Source organism: Nycticebus coucang, chromosome 15 (genome assembly GCF_027406575.1).
Source record: "Nycticebus coucang isolate mNycCou1 chromosome 15, mNycCou1.pri, whole genome shotgun sequence".
NCBI classification, from domain to species: domain Eukaryota; kingdom Metazoa; phylum Chordata; class Mammalia; order Primates; family Lorisidae; genus Nycticebus; species Nycticebus coucang.
In genome coordinates, this window is record NC_069794.1 from 59,605,408 (window position 1) to 59,629,630 (window position 24,223).

At 36.5% G+C, this 24,223-nt stretch overlaps 1 protein-coding gene across 1 annotated transcript in view; it reads right to left on the reverse strand.

The window, feature by feature from the left end:
- The window catches only part of VWA8 (von Willebrand factor A domain containing 8), a 468,998-nt gene that overhangs the window by 182,518 nt on the left and 262,257 nt on the right, over positions 1 to 24,223 (reverse strand). The window contains exons 23-26 of the mRNA XM_053563447.1: positions 23,044 to 23,179; positions 18,806 to 18,925; positions 12,334 to 12,539; positions 9,997 to 10,148 (exon numbers count right to left, since the gene is read on the reverse strand). Of these exons, the coding sequence (XP_053419422.1) occupies positions 9,997 to 10,148; positions 12,334 to 12,539; positions 18,806 to 18,925; positions 23,044 to 23,179 (614 nt within the window). The remainder of the gene's footprint in view (positions 1 to 9,996; positions 10,149 to 12,333; positions 12,540 to 18,805; positions 18,926 to 23,043; positions 23,180 to 24,223) is intronic.

Genomic DNA, 24,223 nt, shown 5'->3' on the forward strand with positions numbered 1-24,223 from the left:
CATGCCAAGGTTGGTAGTTTTACATGCTTTCCTTACTATGTTGCTAGTTCATTGAGGGTAAGGCTTACATCTTACTCATATGAATCTCCGGCACTCAGAACCCATCGATTCTGCTGTCTAATTCTCTTTTTCATTGCCACAGCCACGATGTGGGCCCTCATTCTTCCTAACCTGGATTACTGCAACTGCTCTGCAACTGGTCTTCCTGCTTTCAGGTTCATGCTGTTGGCTTTACTACTGTTAGAAAACCAAAAGGAGTCTTTCTAAATCACGAAGGTAACCATGTCACTCTCTGGCTCCCCCAACTCTTCCCTCCCTTTAGCCTCTACTCCCAGCACACCCTCACTTAATCCTACCACTTGACTTGCTGTTTCCAAAATGTGCCATGCACTTGAAAGTGTCCTTTTCTCTTTTACTTGCCTGGAAATGCCCAGCCATATTTGAAAGATACAACTTGGAGAGCTTCACTGACTCTCCCCCAAGGCAGATGGCACAATCCTATCTCTGGGTTCCCTCTAGTGTGGCTCTAATTTTTTTTCTTACAGATACTGGGCCCAGGTGATCCTCCTACCTCTGCCTCAAAAGTAGCTGGGACTGCAGGCACCAGCCACTGCTCCCGTCTTTAAGTCACTGTTTGCGTGACAGCTTTCCAGTTGACTATGACCTCCTTGAAGAAAAATACTGAATCTTCTTCACCTTTACAATTCTTTCTCCTTACATGTTTGCCACTAAATGCATGCTTAGTGTCTGTTAATTGAATGAATTTGGTCCTATTAGAACTGTCAACATTTTGCCTACTTGTTTTTTCTTCTTAATAGCAAGTTGCAAATGATCATGGTAAATATTCCCATTGCATTCTATGTGCCCCACTGTTTCCTTCCTTTAGAAGGCTCTCAACAAATGATGCAGTCTACTGTGCAGGTATATTTGGAAGAGACAGCTGTAGGGGGGAATTGCACGCTTTTATCCTGCCAGGTAACAGGCTTTCATAAAACGTCACTTACAAATCTTTAAGGGATTAAGAAAAATTCTGTAAGACCACTTAAGATGTATCTGAAAGAAGATTCACATAACTTGAAAATATGGAGAGTAAGTATATATTTTTTTTATTCTCCATTAAGGAGCCAAAAGCAAATGAAATGGCTTTTGAAGTTACTTCATAATATACTAAGAGAACATAAGGAAAACAGTATGAAAATATAAAACCCAACACCACCCTTCTATCTATAATAACTTTGAAATATCTTACATAGATATTATTTTTGAAAACTAAGAGCTATTTTACGAAGTTAAACCATTATGCAGAGAATTGTACTCCTTAGATCTCCATGATCAACATCATGAGCTTATTTATAAAAACTATGACTACAAAAAGAAAATTATAGCATATAAGAGTGTGGAAAAATGACAGAGAGGCTCAAAACTGCAGGCAGAGAATATTTTACTTTAATAAGATAAACAGTAAACTGATAATCATTCTGACTCTCAAAGAGAAAATTATTAAAATTATTCCAAAGAATCTCTGGCTAGGGATGTTCATTTTGTTCTTTTCTGTTTTATTTTCTTTTACAAACCCTGTGTTGAGGGCTGACTTTCAATTGATCACAGAGATGGAGCTGCTCTGCGTGGATGGAACCCCAACCCAGAAGCAGGTCAGCTATGAATAGTTTATTTAGCACTGGGTTTGGGGGTGTTCTTTTCCATGCCTCTGATACTTTTAGGACTCCAACGTTGTTCTCTGTTAGAGAAGAAGCAGCTGTTACTGATAGGCCAACAATACAGGATAAATGTTTAAAGCAGAAAACAAATTCTAGACAGATATCCTTTCAAAGACAAATTCAAAGAGATGAAGCTGTTCTGTCTGTAAATATGCACACATGGCACTGCCCTGAAAAGGAAGATCAATGCCACAATCCTGTAATACACACTTCAATGGCCCACAAATGGAAACACAATCTAAGCTGCCTTCATTGGGAATACTACTAAAATACACTAAAAGAAAATAATGATCACTGATATAACTGAGGAGAAGGGTTACTATTTAATCAGTAGTACTGAGTAGGATACTGATAAAGTACTGAAGGGTCACTACTTCCCTGTTCAGTTAGGGCCAGTAAAATATGGAATCTATGATTTGGAAGGATCTATGGAAGAATGCTAAGGACTATTCAGTTAATTGTTCCAAGTTTAAAATCCTCTTAAGGACCTCCCCACAAAGTCTTGCTCAGATCTGTATGGATCTACAGAAGGTAAACCTCTTTCTCCTGGGTAGTCCATTCCATCTTTGAACATAGGATCTCAAGAAGAAATCCAGCCCTAGGTTGTAATTGGCTTAGAAGCAGCTCACAGTGCACAAGTAGTGCTCAGCGACTTATGGCTCATCTGCTAAAGCAACAAGATCAATGATCATAATTTTGAGGATGGTGGTACCAAGTAAAGGATTCTGCACAAAAGAAACTTCTAAAAGAAAAGAATTTGTTCTATTCATTTTGAAGAATTTACAAATGCAGCTACTTTTGTTTTTTAAAAAGCAAATTCTTATCATAGGAGAAAAGAAAGGATATTTTTGTTTAGGTTTGGAATCCAGGACAAATTATATTAACTTAAAGGAAACTGTGATTAGAACAATGGGCCTAGTCATTAATGCAAATGCTATATGTATGCTATGCCTGATACAAGTCCCTATGCGGCAGGAAATAGACTTTGAAGGACAACTCTGAAGTTTCCATTATCTTTGAAATCTTGATATCCAATTTTGTATTGCATTGCAATACTTGATTTCTCATTTGCCATTTGTAAAGGTGCTCATGCAAACACTGGAATAAACATAAAAATGTTAGGCTTTGGAACCAGACAGATCTATAGCTAAATTCTCCATCCTATCATTAGTTGGATAGTTTGTTAAGTTGTTTAAAGTCTCCTCAGTCTTGAACATACAGACACACATACCTCTAAAAGCTAACAGATAATAAAACAGGAAAAAATTACTTGCCTAGTAGAAAAAATAAAATTATCATGTAGTTAGGTCAGTTAATATTGATAATGTGCTTAGAATGCGCAGTAAACGTTAACAATTTGTATTTCTTTATTTTTGCTGCTTTAAAAATGCTTTGTCTATTCTCACTTGATATGTTTATGTTAACATCTGCCAATGCATAAACTTACCTATTCTGTACTGAAATGCCATAGAAATGCCTGGTTAACTTGATTTCTCATTTGCCATTTGTAAAGGTGCTAATGTTCTACTTCTAGAGGAGGCATTATGGTGTGGTATAAGCTTTGCTGTACTAGAGGTAGATATTCAAAGAAACAGCAATTTCAGGATAGAACTTCACATTTTTTTACTTAAATAAGAAAATAAAATGAAAAAAATCTAGAGCCCAGAGAGTTAGTGAACATTTAAAAATTAAAACATAAAAAATAACACATTTGTTGGGAAAGTAAAGTAGTACAGAATATAAGGCTTCCTTTCTTCCTTCTAGAGACTCTCTCAAGACAACTATCACAAGCTACCGCTATGTCTAGAAATCATTTAAAATGTGCATCTATTAATGAAGGTTACTAAAGATATTGGCTAATTCATCCTAGATCTTGTTAATTCATTGTTACCCTATTTTGCCTGAAAAATGAGATTTAAAAGAATTTTAATAAAGCATTTGAAAGCAGAATGCTTAACAGAACATCTGAGGAGTGATACGATTCCAATAGAGCTTTTTAACCAAATATGTTTACTGCAGCTCAATTCACAATTGCCAAGATGTAGCAGCAATCACATATAATAGTCATTTTTAAATGTGTACTCTGGTGAGAGCATTTTTATATTTCTGAAAAGGAGAATCACATCTAAACACCATTTTATGACAAAAAACATTGATATTAATGCTTTTATTCCTTGTAAGAGTACCTCATGAGCTTTATGAATCTGTTCATTACATTTAGAATAGATATCTTAAGATTAAAATCTCAAGGAATAAAAAGAATGGGGAAAAAAGGAATGGGAGAGAAGTGTCAGACATAACTAAATCCAATTTATTTTAGATAATTTTCTTTTCAACAAATAAGTTCAGGAAGAAACTGTCTTAAAAAGATACTTTTTAAAGGTTTATGCCTCTTTTATTAAAAAGAGTCAGAAAAATAAAACTATTGGAATGAAATATTTCTCAGTGAATGAAAAAAACACATAATCTAGGAAACGGCCTAGAAGGATTTATCAATGGTTATTTCTTGCTTGTAGAATTACGGGAACTTTGATTTTCTTTTGCTAGTTTATTTAAAAAATAAATGTCATTGTTCATTTAGTAAATATGCATTATAAAGAGGCTATATGTAAAATTATTTTTAATTTTCTCAAATGTTTTATTCTGCTTAATGATACAAATTAACAATTAGTTGATTAAGCTAGTTTGCTGTTACAAATAGGCAATAAAAGCTTTTGGGAGGAAAAGTGGCTTAATAAAAAACTAAGTAGTGTTTTAAAAAAAGAAGTCAACAGAGTTGAGGGAAAGAATTTGGAGCAAGGAGGATGATCACTTAACTATTTAACAGAAACCCTTCTCCTAGGGAACACAGGGACAGAAAAACACATGAAGATAACTTCAGAAGGCAGAGAAAATTTCTCTGAATGTTTGATTTATTAAAAAAAATGACCACAATCTTTGAGAAGATTCCATAAATTCCTTTTGTGTTCCAAATCAGGAAGAAATGATGGCTAGTACACTTCTTATATATGGCAACCATGAAAATTTTATTTTTCTTTTTCTTTTTTAAATTACATTTATTTAAATACAACTGAGGGAGACTTTTCTTTTTTTGGCCAGGGCTAGGTTTGAACCCGCCACCTCCGACATATGGGACCAGCGCCCTACTCCTTGAGCCACAGGCGCCGCCCGAAAATTTTATTTTTCTAAATGAATTTACCTTGATGTTTTATGCCATGGTTCTCCATTATGTCATAAGAAAGGAAAGCTTAAATGGGTATGAAGAGGTCTCTAAAATGATCTCTGTGGTGCCAAAGTCTATTTTGAAATATGGCTAAAATCTAAGAATCTGAATCTGTCATAACTCTCTGAAGAGAGATCTTTAAAGTATGACAATGGAGCTTTAATAGGGATTGCATTAAAATTGTATATTGCTTTGGGTAGGATGGACATTTTAACAATGTTGATTCTTCCCAGCCATGAGCACGGTATGTTTTTCCATTTGTTAACATCTTCAGCTATTTCTTTTCTTAGAGTTTTATAGTTCTCTTTATAGAGATCTTTCACGTTCTTTGTCAGATAAACTCCCGAATATTTCATCTTCTTTGGCACTACTGTGAACGGAATAGAGTCCTTGATTGTTTTTTCAGCTTGGCTATTGTTAGTATATAAAAAGGCTACAGATTTATGGGTGCTGATTTTGTATCCTGAGATATTGCTATATACCTTGATCACTTCTAAGAGTTTTGTAGCAGAATCCCTGGTGTTTTCCAAATATACAATCATATCATCTGCGAAGAGTGAAAGTTTGATCTCTTCTGACCCTATATGGATACCCTTGATCGCCTTTTCTTCCCTAATTGCAATGGCTAAAACTTCCATTACAATATTAAAGAGCAGTGGAGACAATGGGCAGCCTTGTCTGGTTCCTGATCTGAGTGGAAATGGTTTCGATTTAACTCCATTCAATACGATATTGGCTGTAGGTTTGTTGTGGATGGTCTCTATTAGTTTAAGAAATGTCCCTTCTATACCCATTGTCTTAAGTGTTCTGATCATGAAGGGATGCTGAATATTATCAAAAGCTTTTTCTGCATCAATTGAGAAAATCATATGGTCTTTGTTTTTTAATTTATGTGCTGAATTATATTTATAGATTTATATATATTGAACGATTAGCCCACATCACAAAATCCCAAAACCAGAGATATTGGAGTGGATGTGGAGAAAAGGGAACACTTCTGCACTGCTGGTGGGAATGCAAACTAATATGGTCCTTTTGAAAAGATGTTTGGAGAATACTTAGAGATCTAAAAATAGATCTGCCATTCGGTCCTATAATTCCTCTACTAGGTATATATCTGAAGACTAAAAATCGCACTGTAACAAAGATTTGTACCAGAATGTTTATTGCAGCCCAATTCATAATTGCTAAGTCATGGAAAAAACCCAAGTGCCCACTGACTCATGAATGGATTAATAAATTGTAGTATATGTACACCATGGAATATTATGCAGCCATAAAGAAAGATGGAGACTATACCTCCTTCATGTTTACATGGATGGAGCTGGAAAATATTCTTCTTAGCAAGGTATCCAAAGAATGGAAGAAAAAGTACCCAATGTACTCAGCCCTAATATGAAACTAATTTATAGCTTTCATACAAAGGCTACAACCCAATCTCAGTACAAGAATATGGGGAAGGGGGAAAGGGAGGGGAAGGAAGGGGGAGGTAGGGTGGAGAGAGGGTGATTGGTGGGTCCACACCTAGGGTGCATCTTGGAAGGGTGCAGATGAAGTTTACTAAGTGTAGAGTATAAGGGTTTGAACACAATAATTAAGAAAATGCCATGAAGGCTATGTTAACCAGTTCGGTGAAAATATTTCAGACTGTATATGGAACCAGAACATTGTACCTCATGATTGCATTATTGTACACAGCTATGACTTAATAAAAAAAAAGAAAAAGGAAAAAAAAAGCTGTGCAGAGACCTATGAGATAGGTAACATCACTGCACTATTTAGGAGAACAAAAGGGAAAGTGGCAGCATCTCTCTTCTGGGAATTTTATCAAAGAGCATGAAAATGACATCACCACTCCTGAACAGCCAAGGTATGTTCTGATTTCAGTTGGGGAAGAAGCTGGTATACATCACTATACAGATGGTTTAGTGCCGTCACTATCCTATGTAAAAGTTTCATTATTCTACAATATCTGCCTTATATCTCTTTTTACCTCTATTTAGGGGGTGGCCAATTATCTTTCCATTCCCATCTTTAGTGTAGGTATGATCATCTTGTTCTAGACTCAATGAAATTTTGCTCCCATCCAATAGGCACTGTGGTTGGATTAAAGAACATGAAAATCGGCAGGTTGTAGCAAGAATTTTTCATTCAGGGCAAAAAGATACTAATGGTATTTAAACCACTTCCTTAAGAATTAAAAACCAATGTGGATCTTCTCCACTAACACCATACTTGCAGAGCTGGGAAGAACCAGCCTAGAGGAACTGATTTAGCAAAGGTCTAGAAAAGTCAAAGTCAAGTAAGTCATGAGACTGTGTGGAGATCACTTTAAATGTTTACTATCAGCAGTGTGCTACTCTGGGTTGGGGAAAAGGAAAGTGTTAGGGTCCTATCTTATTATGTTTGTTTTACAGATGAGAGGAACATTATAATTAGATTAAAATGCAAAGGATGTTAGAATAGGAAGGAATCTTACTGTTAATCTACAAAGAGAAGAATCACTTATTTGGCCTGACAGGACAGTCTTATCTCACATCTTTTTACAGAGTTATTGTCACTAGCTCCCCTTCCATCTCCAAAATATCTTGATTTAAAAGGTTAATTATGTGGATATAGTAAAATGCCCTCCTTTTACCTTTGCATTTTACCAAGAACCCATTTAGTTAAGTATCTTCTCTGAATTCAAATGATCAAAATGGAATTATGATCTCTCTGAGGGTAAGACTGTCTTTTCATCCATTTCTCCATGTCGGTCCTAGGTGTATAGGTTAAATGCATGACTAACTGCTAAATTTCCAGGCTATTACTTTGTTCACTTTCTCATACTACTCTCTCTAAATACTGATAAAAGAGTGCTAGGAAACCTATGGATTTCATGAAAGAACAATAAAACCACTTCACTACTTTTGAACTGCTTAAGTCATTGCAATTTACAGGTGAGGGAAAAAATGCTTTGAGTGACTGTGCAAATTATAGTCTACTATTATCTCCACCCCACAGGAGAATTCACTCATCCTTCCCAACTGCAATGAGTCTATTTTTAGCTAGGTGAGCAACTAACTAGTTGTTTCCATCTCCATTTTAAGCATGAGTGTGACCATCTTGTTTCCAGGCTCAATGTACTTTTACTTCTGCTCATAAATAAGCACTAGAGTTCGAATTAACATCCAATGCAAAAAATTTCAGTTTAGAATTGAAGATGGTAGGCCAGGGGTAGGGGCTCATGCCTATAATCCTATAGCACTCTGGGAGACTGAGAAGGGTGGATCACCTGAGCCCAGGAGTTCAAGATCAACCTGAACAAGAGTGAGACCCCCATCTCTACTAAGAATAAGAAAACTAGCTGGGTGTTGTGGTGGGCGCCTGTAGTCCCACCTACCCAGGAGGCTGAGGCAAGAGGATCGCTGGAGCCCAAGACCATGAGCTATGATGCCATAGCACTCTACCCCAGGTGACAAAGTGAGATTCTGTCTCAAAACAAACAAAATGAAAAAAAAAAAAAAAGAGAGAGAGAGAACTGAGGATTATAATGAGTAAGAAACCATTTTATCTGTCTTCCTTAGAAACTGAAATTGTCTTAGAAAGAACAATTTTCTTATGATCGATCTTACCAACTAATATGTATTTTAATTTTTATTTAAAGTCGAGCAAGAGTACAAAAAAGTCATTTTTAAATCACAAGCCTAGTTTCCATGAAACTAGAATTCTAATTATATAAATTTGTTAACAGTAACAAAAACCATTTCCAACTAAAAGTAAAGATATTGTATATAAAAAGGAATTAAAAAACATGAGTACAACATGGAAGTTTTCCTATTAAAGATAATTTCTTAAACTTTTAATATAGAAAATATGTCATACCCATTAAATTGCTGACCTAGTTGCAAATGCCCATAGATCTGCTGATCAATCAGTAAAATAGTGTTGCACAGAAAAATGTATGCATTCACAGACGACAATCATTCTTCTTCCAAACAATCTACTCACTCAATAATATCAAGCCAAGCACTGGTTAATTTCTAACATAACCCCATCTTGTGCTTTTACCACAAAAGGGAAATATTTGTTTCTCTTTATAAGAAATTCCTAACACTTTAATAATTTATTTTTACTGGTATGTGTTCTGACAAGTTTTTATAATGACTTCAAAGAATAAATAAATAAGGATGATACATATACTTAAGATGGAGATATATGTCTATATATTTATACATACTTTATTTTGCTGGAAAAATCACTGATTTATAATTTAATAATTTTTTTCAATGGAAAGATAGTGCCTCCTATATGAGACTAAAATCAAATAATAATTTACTTTAACAGTAATTATTGTCCCTTATAAATTTACAATTGACAATAAAACAAAGTTGACATCAGATGCATTATCAATAAGTTATGCATATTTAAAACAAGTTGCCAGTGAATTTGAGTTGACTTAATTACTCTTATTAGTGAACTCTGTCAACTGTCTCTCTGGTCAACAGTATATCTACAAGTCTTAACTAAAATTAAGTAACTTGTGATTTTACAGTAAAAAGTAGGCAACTGGCCCACATGAAATGAATCCACTTATTCTTAACACTTCTTTCATCTATGAAGCTGAAATAGGTAACCGAAATTAGGTGAATATGATTATAAATTTAGAAAACTATCGTAAAACTATATGGAGACATAAATAAGAACATTTTAACTAAATGTACATTATCTCTTTATGTAGTTTTCATATTCATATAATGATTTTATACTGGATTGCAAAATAATGAGACAGTAGTTCAACAAAAGAACAGAGACTCTTAAAGAAACAAATATTTCCCTTTATTTGATTTCATTACATCTGCTCACAAGACCGTCATAATAATTGAAATTCTCAATTTACAGCCTATGAATAGTGCCATTTAGCTGAAAACCAGCCAGCAAATAGCAACAGATAGTTGAAAAGCTTACTCAGGGAAAATTAATTTCCACAGCATTACAATAGATTAAGAATTATCAGCCTTTAAGAATCAGAAGAGTAATGTTCAAGAATATTTATCAATAGTGAGTTTGCCTTACTCCTTTGCCAGCTGGACACTGGTAGGCTTTGCTCCAATAGGAATCCCATATTTGTGTAAAGTGTTAATCAAAATCTCCCTCATGTCATTGTTGTAGGAATCAAAATCAAACACATTCTGAACCACACTGGCGAGACCTTCAGTGGGAAATTTCTGTATTAAAAAAAAAAATTCCTCATTATATATGTGATAAAATACACATTATAAAGTTTTACAAAACTGATAGAATGATAATATCAAATGTACTTTAGCAGAAATTTACTAGCCTTGTCAGCTAACTAGGCACTAGAAACATAGACATTTTTCTCATTTAATGTTTGCTCAGATGGCTTAATAATATTTTCCTTTTTGAAGAAATGCTAGAATGTCCAAAGTCATAGCAGTGCCTAGATCCTTGTGTTTAGTGATTGCCAGTGCTTTCTGAAATCTCCTGTCTTTAAAATGAATATGATTGACCAGAATTAAGAAAAGTTACAGTCTATGAATAAATAGGAAAAAAGACAAAAAAAAAAAAAAAAAAACAAGAAAAGAAAGGAAGAAGAACATAAAAAACACACAGAATAGAGAAGTAGGAGCTGGCAGAGGGGAAGAAACCAAGTATTCCTACAGCGAACTTTACACTGGCAGGTCTGCTGCTTCTCCCTTGGTCTGTTTTAGGTGCCGGGATCTAAGCAGGACTTACAGTTTCACAGGCAGAATAAAGCTTTCTGTTTTTTTTTCTTTCCAAATATATATTTTCTTTTTCTTTTTTTTTTTTTTGCAGTTTTTGGCCGGGGCTGGGTTTGAACCTGCCACCTCCAGCATATGGGGCTGGCGCCCTACTCCTTTGAGCCACAGGCACCACCCAATATATATTTTCTAACTGACAAATAAAATGATACATTTGTGGGATACAAAGTGATATTTCAATGTATGTACATGTGACACATGATGGAATGATTAAGACAAGCTGATTAAATCTTTTTTTGTGGTGCAAATACTTACAATACCATCTCTTAGAAATTGTAAAATATACATTATATTATGATTAACAATAGTCACTATGCTGTGCAACAGATCTCAATAACTTATTCCTCTTGTCTAACTGAAACTGTGCACCCCTTACCTAACATCTCCCCACCCCCACCCGTTCAACTTTCTTTCTAAGATTTTCTGGGAGCACTGGGGATAAGGCAGAAATCAAGAGTCATTAGATTGTGACTATTAGCTTGAAGACCATTATTATTATACGAGCAGAACTTACATTTTTTTTTTTAATTGAGACAGTCTCACTCTGTGACCCCAGGCAGAGTACTGTGGCATCATAGCTCACAGCAACCTCAAACTCTTGGGCTCAAGTGATCCTCAGCCTCCCAAGTACCTGGAATGACAGGCAATTGCTACAACATCTGGCTAGTTTTTCTATTTTTAGAAGAGGTAAGGGTCCTGCTCAAGCTGGTCTTGAACTCCTGAGCTCAGGCAGTCCACTCACGTTGCCCTTCCAGAGTGCTAGGACTACAGGTCCAAGCCACCATGCCAAGTTGACATGGGTGTTTAAAACAGGGTGTATGAGCTCACGTCTGTAATCCTGACACCCTGGGAGGCCAAGAAGGTGGATTGCCTGAGCTCAGGAATTCCAGACCAGCCTGAGCAAGAGCAAGAGCAAGACCTCATCTCTAAAACTAGCTAGGCATTGTGGCAGGCACCTATAGTCCCAGCTACTCAGGAGCTACTCGGGAGGTGAGGCAAAAGGAATGCTTGAGCCCAAGTGTTTGAGGTTGCCATAAACTATGATGCCACTGCACTCTACCAAGGGTGACAAAATGAGACTCTGTCTCTAAAAAAAAGAAAAAAAACAAAAAGGGTATGTATACATGGTCACATGAAATTTAATTCTTCTACCTACATACTGTATCTTGTAAAACTTCCTTGCAGTATTTATAGGTATATTAATCAAGTAATATTAATCGATGCTATTAGTTCCTACTCTTTTTTCTATTTCCATGTCAATTGCTCTAAAATAAAAATATTTTTCACCCAGACACCACATGCTTATAAAAGCCAAACCATAGAATGTTTGGCTTTCTCTACTTATTCACTCTCTTGCCTTACCTTCCATCTGAAAATATCTGTCCACCAAATTTCCTAGCTCTTGGTAAGGACCAACCACAGAAACTTGCCAAAGTTAATTCAAAGCCAAGACAGATAATGTCCATTGGCCTTCCAGATTTATAACTTAGATTACAAACACTTCATATCATCTTATCCGACTCACTATAATATTTTTGGAAATTGATAGACCTGAAAAAAAGAGAATGATTGCTTCTTCTAAACCTCTATGCACAGGTGGGTGCCATACCTGTAAATGTTTGACTATGTTGACAACTTCCCTGGTAGAATAAGGATAGTTAATAACCCCCTGGTCAGCCAAATTCCTCAGCTCTCCAAAGGCAGCCACAAGCTTCTGAAGGATGGGCTCAGGCACATTTGGTCCATACTGTCTGAGCATCTTGAGCTCTGAGTGGGGTTTGGGGTTATCAACTGCATGGCAGCTAAAAATATCACCTAAAGGAGAAAAAATTACATTCAGCATACACCGAATCCATGATTAATACCACAGGAAAAATGGAATGGTTGTTTAAAGAGCCACTGGTTGCTCGTCAAAGCATAGGATAGACATCAACATTAGGACGGTACAGAGAAGAAAGCAAATTACTGGAGCAAAATAAAAAGAAAACCAGGTAGAATATGGTTTGGTCTGTATGGATTAATTTTTGTTACAAATTGTATATAATAGTTGAATACATGCTTAACGGGAGATAGTCAATACAAAGAGAAAAAAGGGGAAATCTTCATTATATCTCTGCCAACGTCACTCACCGAAAATGCATCCAGTCTGAACAGTTTACTTAGCATACTTATTTTTCCAGTTCTGTGTCGGTACTTCAAAAATGCATACACACAAAACAGAGTTTAGGTGACTTATTCCTTTTCCATTAATGGAAATACACTCTTCATAGAGTTGTGAGACTACTTTTTTAACCTTCACAAAAGTTGAAAATTTTCAAAAATTATATACATCTGTCTTATATAAATGATACGTACACTCAAAAGAAAGGAATTGATATTATCACTCTCTAAACAATTCATATCTTGTGCAGATTGCTATGATATACTTCAGAGGTTAGTTTTGGAAAAGTAAACCTGCAGAGACACTATCTAAATTAAAATCAAGAAAAAGAATAATGTGAAATTTACTAAATGTAGAATATAAATGTCTTAACACAATAACAAAGAAAATGCCATGAAGGCTATGTTAACTAGTTTGATGCAAATATTTCAAATTGTATATAAAACCAGCACATTGAACCCCATAATTGCATTAATGTACACAGCTATGATTTAATAAAAAAAATAATATAGCAACATAGTATTTCACCTATAATCTAGGCAACCAACAGTGTACTAGAAAAACATGATGTATGCTCAAAAGAAGGATGAATTTCTCACATTAAAAGTGTAAGTCTACTGATTCACATGATTCGACTGATTCTAAGACACGAGTGATCAAAGAAAGTGAAAATAAATAGACTTACATTATTTAATATGTTAATTTTAGAAAATGAACACATCCAGTCAGGTAGCAATCAAATCTTACTTGAATTTAGGAGCCATTTGAACAAACAATTGTTTTTGCGTATATTTAAAAGTAACTGAATAAAATGAAAGCTATTAACTTAAAACTTTTATCTCCTGGACTAAAGCAAACTAAGAATGGCTTTTGGCTTTTTTACTGAAAATGAAATTTAACACTAATATAAAAAGATAATTGATCTCTCATTCATTCATCAAATAACTATACAATGTCTTCAATGCACCAAGTACAGTACCTACCTACCTCAGTAGGTACTTTATATATATAACAGTGATTACAAAAATCAAAATCCTTGTCCTCAGAGAGTTTATATTCTGGCATTGGGAGATAACAAATAACAAACATAAATATTACATAGGGTATGTTCCAAAGAAAAAAGAACAAGGAAATCATGGTATAGGATAGTAGAAATGATGATATGAACTTGAACGTAGATACTTGGGAGAGGAGATTTCAGGAAACAACACAACTAATGCAAAGACCCTACGCCAGGGCAAGCATACCTGGCATGCAGAAGGAAGAGGCAGGAGAACAGAGTGGTTGGAATAAAATGAGTGATGCACAGAGAAGTGTGGGACAACAGGGTGGAGAGAGGCAGATGTAGGAGACAAACAGTATGGACATTGTAAACTGTTGTAAATACTTGTGCTTACGCTCAGAGTAAAATGGGAAGCACAAGAGGATTTTTAACAGAGGATTGGACTGCTATGTTGAGAAGAGACTGCAGAAGGTGTTGGAAGACTAATCCCTTGTGAGCAGAGGCAGTGACCACATTGACCATCTTCACAATGATGTTCATAGAGCAGACAGATAGAGATTATCTGTCTGTTGTCTTTCTTGTCTCTCTCTCATCTGTCGTCTTTTTCGCCCTAGAATAAGATTAAGGCATGCTTACTGGGCATTATAAAAGATTTGGGACCAAAGCTTGGAGGTCCTTTCCTTTAAAGCATCTCACTGTTAAGCGTGGTAGCATCTGGCCCTCTATGTGTTGCTCTGTGGGAACTGGGGCTTGAGGAACCAGCACAAACGCTGACACTCCAACTCCTGCTTTTATGGGAGAAATCATCCCTCCTTTGTCTCTGACCCAGGACTCTAGTGTCTTCTGCCATGAGACTGTGGTATATACCTTCTTAGCTTAAAAGTAGGCTAAAATCTTGGATTCTCACAGTTCATGACAAAGGATAAGGGCAGAAGCAGGATAACCCATTAGAGGACTATTAGGAATAATCCAGGTGAAAGACAATGGTGGCTAAAATCAGAATGGTGACAGAAGTGATCGGAAGTAGGATAATTCTGAATATATATGGAGCCAACACGAATTCCCCCTTAAAGATGGAATAGAGCATAGGGGAAAGAAGTCAAGAATGAATTTTGGGAGGTGATTCAGAAGTTGTACTTGCAACCACCGCCTTCCTTCTTCCCATAATCCCTTGTACTCTTTCTTTCCAACTTGGGCCCAGCAGAATAGCTCCTGCAAAGATGGGTGGTGAGAAGAAGGGCTGGTCTGCCATCAAGGAGGCAGTGACTCGAGAACACACCATCAACATTTACAAGCACATCCATGAAGTGGGCTTCAAGAAGTGTGCCCCTTGGGCGTTCAAAGAGATCCAGAAATCAGTCATAAAAGAGATGGAGACTCCAGATGTGCACATTGATACCAGGCTCAACAAAGCTGTCTGGGCCAAAGGCATAGGGAATGTCCCATACTGTATCTGTGTGCAGTTGCCCAGAAAATGTAATGTAGGTGAAGATTCATCAAACAAGCTCTATACTTTGGTTACCTATGTACCTGTTACCACTTTAAAAATCTACAGACAGTCAACGTGGATGAGAACTAACTGGTGATTGCCAGATACATCAAATAAAGTTATAAAACCACACATACATTTTAAAAAGGATGAATTTTTGGCCTGAAAAGAATGAAGATGTCATCAATAAAGATAAAAAAGACTACATATTAATCAGGTTTAAAGGGAACGTAAATCCATTGTGGACATGTTAACTCTGAGATAGAAGAACTATTGAACATAGATTTATAAGCATGGCATTCAGGAAGGCGGTCTAAGCTGGAGACAAACATCTGGCTATAAAAGGCTTATAAATGGTATTTTAAAACATGAAACATTCTAATTTTACTAAGGGAATGAGTGTAGAGAGGTAAAAGTGTACCAAAGCCTGAGCCTTGGAGAATGTTAACCAGAAACCAATGGAGGAGACTAAGTTGTGGTCATTAAAAGTAGGAAAGTACTTCAAGGAGTACAGCAAGTCAAGTGTAAGAAAATATATCAAGGAGAAGAGCATGACCAACTGGACCAACTGTAATAAATACCACCGATAAAGTAAAATAAGAACTGTAGTTGACCACTAGATTTACAAATGGAAAAGTCATGGATAACCTAGACAAGAACTGTTTCCATGAAGTGATGGGAGCAAATATCTGATTAAAATGGATTCAACAATAGCCGGGCATTGTGGCCGGTGCCTGTAGTCCCAGATACTCAGGAGGCTGAGGCAAGAGAATCACCTAAGCTCAAGAGCTGGAGGTTGCTATGAACTGTGACACCACAGCACTCTACCCAGGGCAATAAAGTGAGACTCTGTCTCTAAAAATAAATAAATAAAATTAACGTGGATTCAACAGAGAGTGATGAAAACATGGAGACAGCAAGCATAGGCAACTCTTGAGTACGAAGAACTGATATGAAGACTTTTCCTACAAAGGAGAACAGCAAAATTTAGCAATAGCTGGCAAAAAAAAGGGTAGGATTAAGAGGATTTTGTTTGTTTATTCGTTTAAGATGAAGGAAAGAGTAGCTTGATTGCATGCTAATGGGAATAAGCTATCAGAGAGGGAACTGCTGATACGGGAGAGAGGGCAGAATTGCTACAGCAGCATCCTTGAGAAGGTGGGATCTGGCACTCATCTGGAGGGACTGGCTGCAGTTGGGAGTGTGGACAGTGTGCCTGTAACATGTGTGAAAGCAGAGTAATGTAGGCAGAAGATTCGGTGGTAGGAGTCTGTGGACACTCATTTCTAATTGTTTCCATTTTTTTTCAGTGCAGTAGGAAGCCAAGAAAAGATAACAAAAATCTGTAAGAAGAGTCAGTAAACTGGAATCCAATTAGTAATGAGGAGGGAATGCTACGAATACAGAACTTTCATGCTTGTTCTAACCACATTCAGATGCAAGTGTGGAGGCTCAAGGTAGTCAGACAGTTGGCAGTAACCAGAGCTGAGAGGTTCCCAGTGCATAGGACAAGCTGAGAGAGGGACAGGAAAGCTGAAAACATAGGCAAGAGAGTGATAAATGTGAATGAGTATGGAATTGAAAGTAGGTTTTTAAAAAAGCCTGAAAGGAGAAGAAAATACTTCAAGGGGGTAAGTGAAAAGGTGGTAGATTCAATGGATTGGAGCTTCCAACAGGTTTGAAGTCTTGCTCGATTTAAAATTCTAGAGGAAGCAGCCTGAAAGACCGGAGGTGGTAAGTGCATGGATGAGATGAAAATCACAAGGACATATGAGAACAGAGTCATGAAACTGGGATTTAGAAGTTTTCTGTTACTGAAACAAGAGTATGCCATGGAAGTGAGTGTAAGGTATGGCGCAGGATAAGGCCACCGATATAAAAACATCCAAGGAGCCAAAAGGCCAGAGAGTTGGAAGGGTCATGTGTGTGTGTGTAATGCAACCATTCCAAGAAGAAGAATAGGGTTAGAGAGAATGACAGTGAACAAGGAACTAAAAATCACTGAGAAGTGACAAAAAGTAACTAGGGGCAGATGATAGCAACGAGTGGCTATACATGATATAACCTGACAACATGAGATGTCAACCTGGGGATTTTTAGGGAAGACGGAAGGAGGATGACTCCTTACTGCAGACTCAATGTGAAGAAACTCTGCTGCCTGAAAGGACTGCAGTGGGCAGAGGGGACTCAAAAGATGGCTAGAGCTTCTTCAGAGATTTAACAGAGGGTATAGCAGAGGTCAGGACTTGGGAGTGGATGGAAGATGGAGACAATAGGAAGTGTGTATTCTTATATACATTTAAATAAATATGATGGTAAGGGACTTGGGGGACTAAGGGTGACTTGTAAAAATCCTAAACATAAAAAGAACTCAAACTTGTTTACATAAAACAATTATAGGTTAATGTGGAGTGTTCACATTACTACAATAAGACATTAGTTGTTAATAACTTTCAAGGTAATATCTATACAGATTAATAATTACCAAAATAGTATAAGTAGATTATATATCATCCCTCACTTCCATTACAAACAACCATTTTACCAGTTTCTTCTGTATTCTTCTGGAGAAATTCTATGCATTTCAACCATATACATGCACACATATGTCTCACCAAAAAAAGGCTCTAGAATCAGAAAGAGTTAGATATGAAGCCCAGCTCTGCCACTCATTAGCTACATAACTGTCAAAAAAATCTCTCTAAGGGGCGGCACCTGTGGCTCAGTCGGTAAGGTGCCGGCCCCATATACTGAGGGTGGCGGGTTCAAACCCGGCCCCGGCCAAACTGCAACAAAAAAATAGCCGGGCGTTGTGGCGGGTGCCTGTAGTCCCAGCTACTCAGGAGGCTGAGGCAAGAGAATCACTTAAGCCCAGGAGTTGGAGGTTGCTGTGAGCTGTGTGAGGCCACGGCACTCTACCGAGGGCCATAAAGTGAGACTCTGTCTCTACAAAAAAAAAAAAAAAAAAAAAAAAAATCTCTCTAAGGCTTTGTGCCCAAAGCACAGTGATTATGGCGCCACCCACATGCACGGAGGCTGGCGGGTTTGAACCTGGTCCAGGCCAGCTAAACAACAATAACAACTGCAACAAAAAAATAGCTGGGCATTGTGCTGGGTGCCTGTAGTCCCAGCTACTTGGGAGGCTGAGGCAACAGAATCACTTAAGCCCAAGAGTTTGGGGTTGCTGTGAGTTATAATGCCACGGTACTCTACCCAGGGTGACATAGTGATACTCTGTCTCAAAAAAAAATCTCTCTGAATATCAGATAGTTTCCTTCTCTAAAATGTGGATAAATATTCTCGCGAGGTGATGATGATGGTGGCATAGCACCTGGTAAGCATTAAATGATAGGCTTTATAGCACTGTTGCTAATTTATTATCATTACCCTTATCAACAATAACAAATAATAATAAAACCTTGTTTTACCTAAGGTTCCAAAGAAGTCATTGCCTAGGAAAGGAAATCCAGGTCTGTTGGCCAGAACGATCATCCTAAAATCAGGATGAATTACTATAGTATTTTCTCTTCCATTCACATTAGCAGAATCTGAAAAACAAAGTTTCTCTTTATTGTTTATTGACATTTAATAATTCATTTTTTTTTATTAAATTATAGCTGTGTACATTAATGCGATCATGGGGCACTATACACTGGTTTTTATGGACCGTTTGACACATTTTCATCACACTGGTTAACATAGCCTTCCTGACATTTTCTTAGTTATTGTGTTAAGACATTTATATTCTACATTTACTAAGTTTCACATGTACCCTTGTAAGATGCACCGCAGGTGTAATCCCACCAATCACCCTGCCTCTGCCCATCCTCCCCCCACTTTCCCTCTTCCCCATATTCTTAGGTTATAACTGGGTTATAGCTTTCACATGAAAGCCATAAGTTAATTTCATAGTAGGGCTGAGTACATTGGATACTTTTTCTTCCATTCTTGAGATACTTTACTAAGAAGAATATGTTCCAGCTCCATCCATGTAAACATGAAAGAGGTAAAGTCTCCACCTTTCTTTAAGGCTGCATAATATTCCATGGTGTACATATACCATAATTTATTAATCCATTTGTGGATCGATGGGCACTTGGGCTTTTTCCATGACTTAGCAATTATGAATTGGGCTGTAATAAACATTCTGGCACAAATATCTTTGTTATAATGTGATTTTTGGTCTTCTGGGTATATACCTAGTAGAGGAATTAAAGGATTGAATGGCAGATCTATTTTTAGATCTCTAAGTGTTCCCCAAACATCTTTCCAAAAGGAATGTATTAATTTGCATTCCCACCAGCAGTGTAGAAGTGTTCCCTTTTCTCCACATCCACACCAACATCTCTGGTCTTGGGATTTTGTGATATGGGTTAATATTACTGGAGTTAGACGATATCTCAAAGTAGTTTTGATTTGCATTTCTCTGATGATTAAGGATGATGAGCATTTTTTCATATGTCTGTAGTCCGTGCACCTGTCTTCTTCAGAGAAGTTTCTCTTCAAGTCCCTTGCCCAGCCTGCGATGGGATCACGTGTTCTTTTCTTGCTTATACATTTGAGTTCTCTGTGGATTCTGGTTATTAAACCTTTGTCGGAGACATAACCTGCAAATATCTTCTCCCATTCCGAGGGCTGTCTGCTTGCTTTACTTACTGTGTTCTTGGCTGTGCAGAAGCTTTTTAGTTTGATCAGGTCCCAGTAGTATATTTTTGAAGCTGCTTCAATTGCCCGGGGGGTCCTCCTCATAAAATACTCGCCCAGACTGATTTCTTCAAGGGTTTTCCCTGCACTCTCTTCTAGTATTTTTATATTTTCATGTCTTAAGTTTAAATCTTTTTATTTTTTATTTATTTATTTTTTTTTTGTAGAGACAGAGTCTCACTGTACCGCCCTCGGGTAGTGTGCTGTGGCGTCACATGGCTCACAGCAACCTCTAACTCTTGGGCTTACGCGATTCTCTTGCCTCAGCCTCCCAAGCAGCTGGGACTACAGGCGCCCGCCACAACACCCGGCTATTTTTTTTTTGTTGTTGCAGTTTGGCCGGGGCTGGGTTTGAACCCTCCATCCTCAGCATATGGGGCCGGCGCCCTACTCACTGAGCCACAGGCGCCGCCCTTAAGTTTAAATCTTTAATCCAGTGAGAGTCTATCTTTGTTAATGGTGAAAGGTGTGGGTCCAGTTTCAGTCTTCTACAGGTTGCCAGCCAGTTCACCCAGCACCATTTGTTAAATAGGGAATCTTTTCCCCACTGAATGTTTTTAATTGGCTTGTCAAAGATCTAAGTAGCTGGGTTCATCTCTTGGTTCTCTATTCTGTTCCATACATCTACCTCTCTGTTTTTGTGCCATTTAATAATTCTTAAAAATATCAAGTTATAGCCTTTAAAGTAACATTAGTAATCATACTGTTCAATTATAAAAAGCTTTAATAACTTTGTTGCAGAGGAAAAAAATCTTTCCTAAGAAAGTGTGTTCAAAAACAGATTGATAAAACATCTATTAAATTGTAGGAGAATGTACACTTTTAAGTAAATTCAATGTACACCTTAGAAGTAAACTTGTCTAAATATTGCCCTACAATACTTAAACCTAGTTTGAGACATTGTCATCCCTTAAAAAACATTTTTAAAAAGATGAAAATCTGTAACAAGGGATAATCAAAGTATTCTTTAGTTTTTAATCAAATCAACAGCTGCACCCATTTGCATAAGCCTGTCATTATGCAGCTAAGGAGCTATTTCTATTTAGATTATGCATCCTACAACCTAAATATACAGAATAAAAGTCCTGAAAACCTATCAACTCATTAATGCAGTGTTGCTTTTTTCCAATCAAAGGATTTTACTATGGTTCTTAAAATAAATGATCTCAAGTTGACTGGGGCTTTCTTTGTACAGATATTTAAGGTATTTAAAGATCTGAATATTACAATCTACTGGCTAGTGTACATTTCAGAGAGAATTCAAGAAGTCCAGACAATAATGAGAGATAGCAAGTTTTATTATGGTTATTTAAGAACCACTCGCTATGTCTGGATTTATTTAAACCTCAGCCTTAGAGTGGCCATCTTTTAAACAAGATAGTTGTGAAGCACCTGCAACTGTATTTGAGATGATACTAAAAAGTCATCTTCCAAAGTGCCACATGTGTATGTGCTAATACAAACAATAGTTTTAACCTTTGATCCTCACTAATTTCAGTAGTGGTAAATAGCAAGGTTATGCAGCTGCAGACAAAATTTAATTAGTTAAAACAAAATGACAATAAGAAATAAAAATTGAAAAAATGAAAAAAAAATTGAAAAAAAGAAATTGAAAAACATAGCCCTACAAGTGACGATTTATGAAACTATGCTCAAAAAGCTTCAAGTGCTCTTTCTAAAAATGTCATCCTACAATAATAACTGAGTTTAAAAATTATGTTAACTATCCCTCAAAAACATATCAGAAAGTATAGGTTTACCAGGAGATAATTACTCCTTAACTACAATTTTTGTTTTGACAATTCTTCCTTTCCATTTCACTGTCCTCATAATGACTATAAAGAGGCAGACAGAACTCTACTTAGGAAAGTCTCAAGACCTTTTTTAAGAAAAAGTATTCAGGTTCACTGAAATTCTCATTTTCTCATAAATTCATTGTGAAATGCAAATATTAGAATATTTTCATTAGAGTTAGTTTAGGCTCAGAAATGGCGATTCTGCAATGACGACATCCAAGAACATCTCTGGGGTGCTGCACTTGCACCTTTTTTAATCAGGTCTTCCTTACACCCTCTCTTCAAATACTGAAAATTTCAGTGAGTAGTCTCAATTTGTTTAGTTTCCTTGCTATTGGCTATATATTTTCAATGGCTAGTTATGAATTTTTAAGTCTTTTTAGGACATATAAGTTAAAAACTAGCAAATGTCAAATATTGCATTTGATGAAGTTAATTTTTCTTTGTAGGTTAAATACACTGATTAGATTCTTCAGTGATTCTTCAGTGATTGATTCTTCAGTGATTCTTCAGTGATTGATAGGGTGGGTGGTGAAGCAGAAGGGAAGACAACAATCTAAAAAAAGAGGAATACTTCTTCCTAACACACACACACACACACACACACGAGTGTATTCACACACATACATAAGTATATACATAAATAAATAAAATGTCCAGCATTTTTGTAATTGTACTGAGCTAATAAGTTGACATATTTTGAACAGAAATGTGACAGAGTTGTTTAAAATTCCTGATAACAATAAAAAAAATCATACACAGAGAATAGAGAGATGAGTATAAGGATTTTACGTAGAAATTCTTAAAACTATTTTTTATGGGTGGCACCTGTGGCTGAAAGGAGTGGAGCGCCGACCCCAAATGCCAGAGATGGTGGGTTCAAACCCAGCCCCAACCAAAAACTGCAAAAAACAAAACAAAACAAAACTTTTTTTTATGTAGAAATTCCTCAAGTAAAAAAATCTGAAGCTAATTTTATCCTAATACTAGTACTAAAATTTTCAAAGATGCTCTCCATCTCTAAAATTGACAAAGCTAAATTCAGATGTACTAATTTTTATAAATGACTGTTAATATAGACAATTTAAGTTTACGCTTGTAAATAAGCAGTCAGCTAAGTTTGTGATCTGATACCACAAAGGAAACATTGCTGTTTTTATACTCACTTGCAACAATGCGTCTTCCATCTGCCAGAATCATTTCTCCATTTTCAACTAGAGTTTTTAAAATACAGGTGACATTTGTTGGGGCTTTGTCTGCTTCATCTACTACTAGAACATGACCCAACTTCACTGCTTTAACCTTTTAAGACAGAAAATTTATCACAGACAATAAACTGAAAGCAACCATCATTAAAACTTCATCACTTACTACTTTGGATTTAGTAATAGCTGTTTCTATTTAAGTTTTAAGTACACGATCAAACACACAAAAAGTCTGTAGCAGAGCAGGAAACAAAATTTTGGATTTCCACCAAAAGCTTTACATAGTTACTAAACTGTCAACTCTACAGTAATCTTCGTATTTCATTTTAGTATTAGAATTATTCTTATGCTGGAGATGCTTAACAACATTTCACACCCAGAGTAGGGGAATTTAAAACTAGTATAACAAAGAGAAATGACAGTACCATGGAGGTAAGGAAGAATGAGACATCACAATCAGTTGTGGATATTAGAACACTGCATTTGATATGGCCCTTAAACGAGTGTACAGTTTTAATAGATCAGAATAAATGGTGCTTAGGAAGTGGGTCCTCAGGACAAAGAGAATCATTGGCCAAACTCAAGAATTCTTGGAGCATATTTAGGGAAGGGTAAACACTAATAGTCTATGTTGGCTAACCAGAGGTTAATGCGAGAAAAGGGACTGGAAGAGTAGATTAGAGTCTTTACTAAGGACTTGATGGCCAGCCCAAGAAATATACACTTTGCCTCATTAAGTAATGGGATCAAATTTAATATTTGTGAGTTCAGACATGACAGAAATGGAGCTTGGATCCTGTACTTTAGGATATTTCATGTGGCAGCTACCTGCAGAGTAGAATTAAAGGAGATTACTGTAATAATTGGCTAAAAAGTGGTTTGGGAATATGATTTTGGGGGAGACCTACATAGAAATAAAAAGCATTAGATTGCTCTGAAGGTTTTATAAAGGTGGAATCTATGGCCGTGGCAACCGCTTAGACGGAAAGAGGAGAAAGGAAAAATAAGAGCCTTAAGTGTTTAGTGACTAGGTAGATGGTGACATCATGGAAAGAAAGGTAAAAGCTAGGAAAAACTCTTAACATTTTTGAAGGGTTGAAGAAAAGATACTAAGTACATTTAAATGTAAACCTTAAAGGTT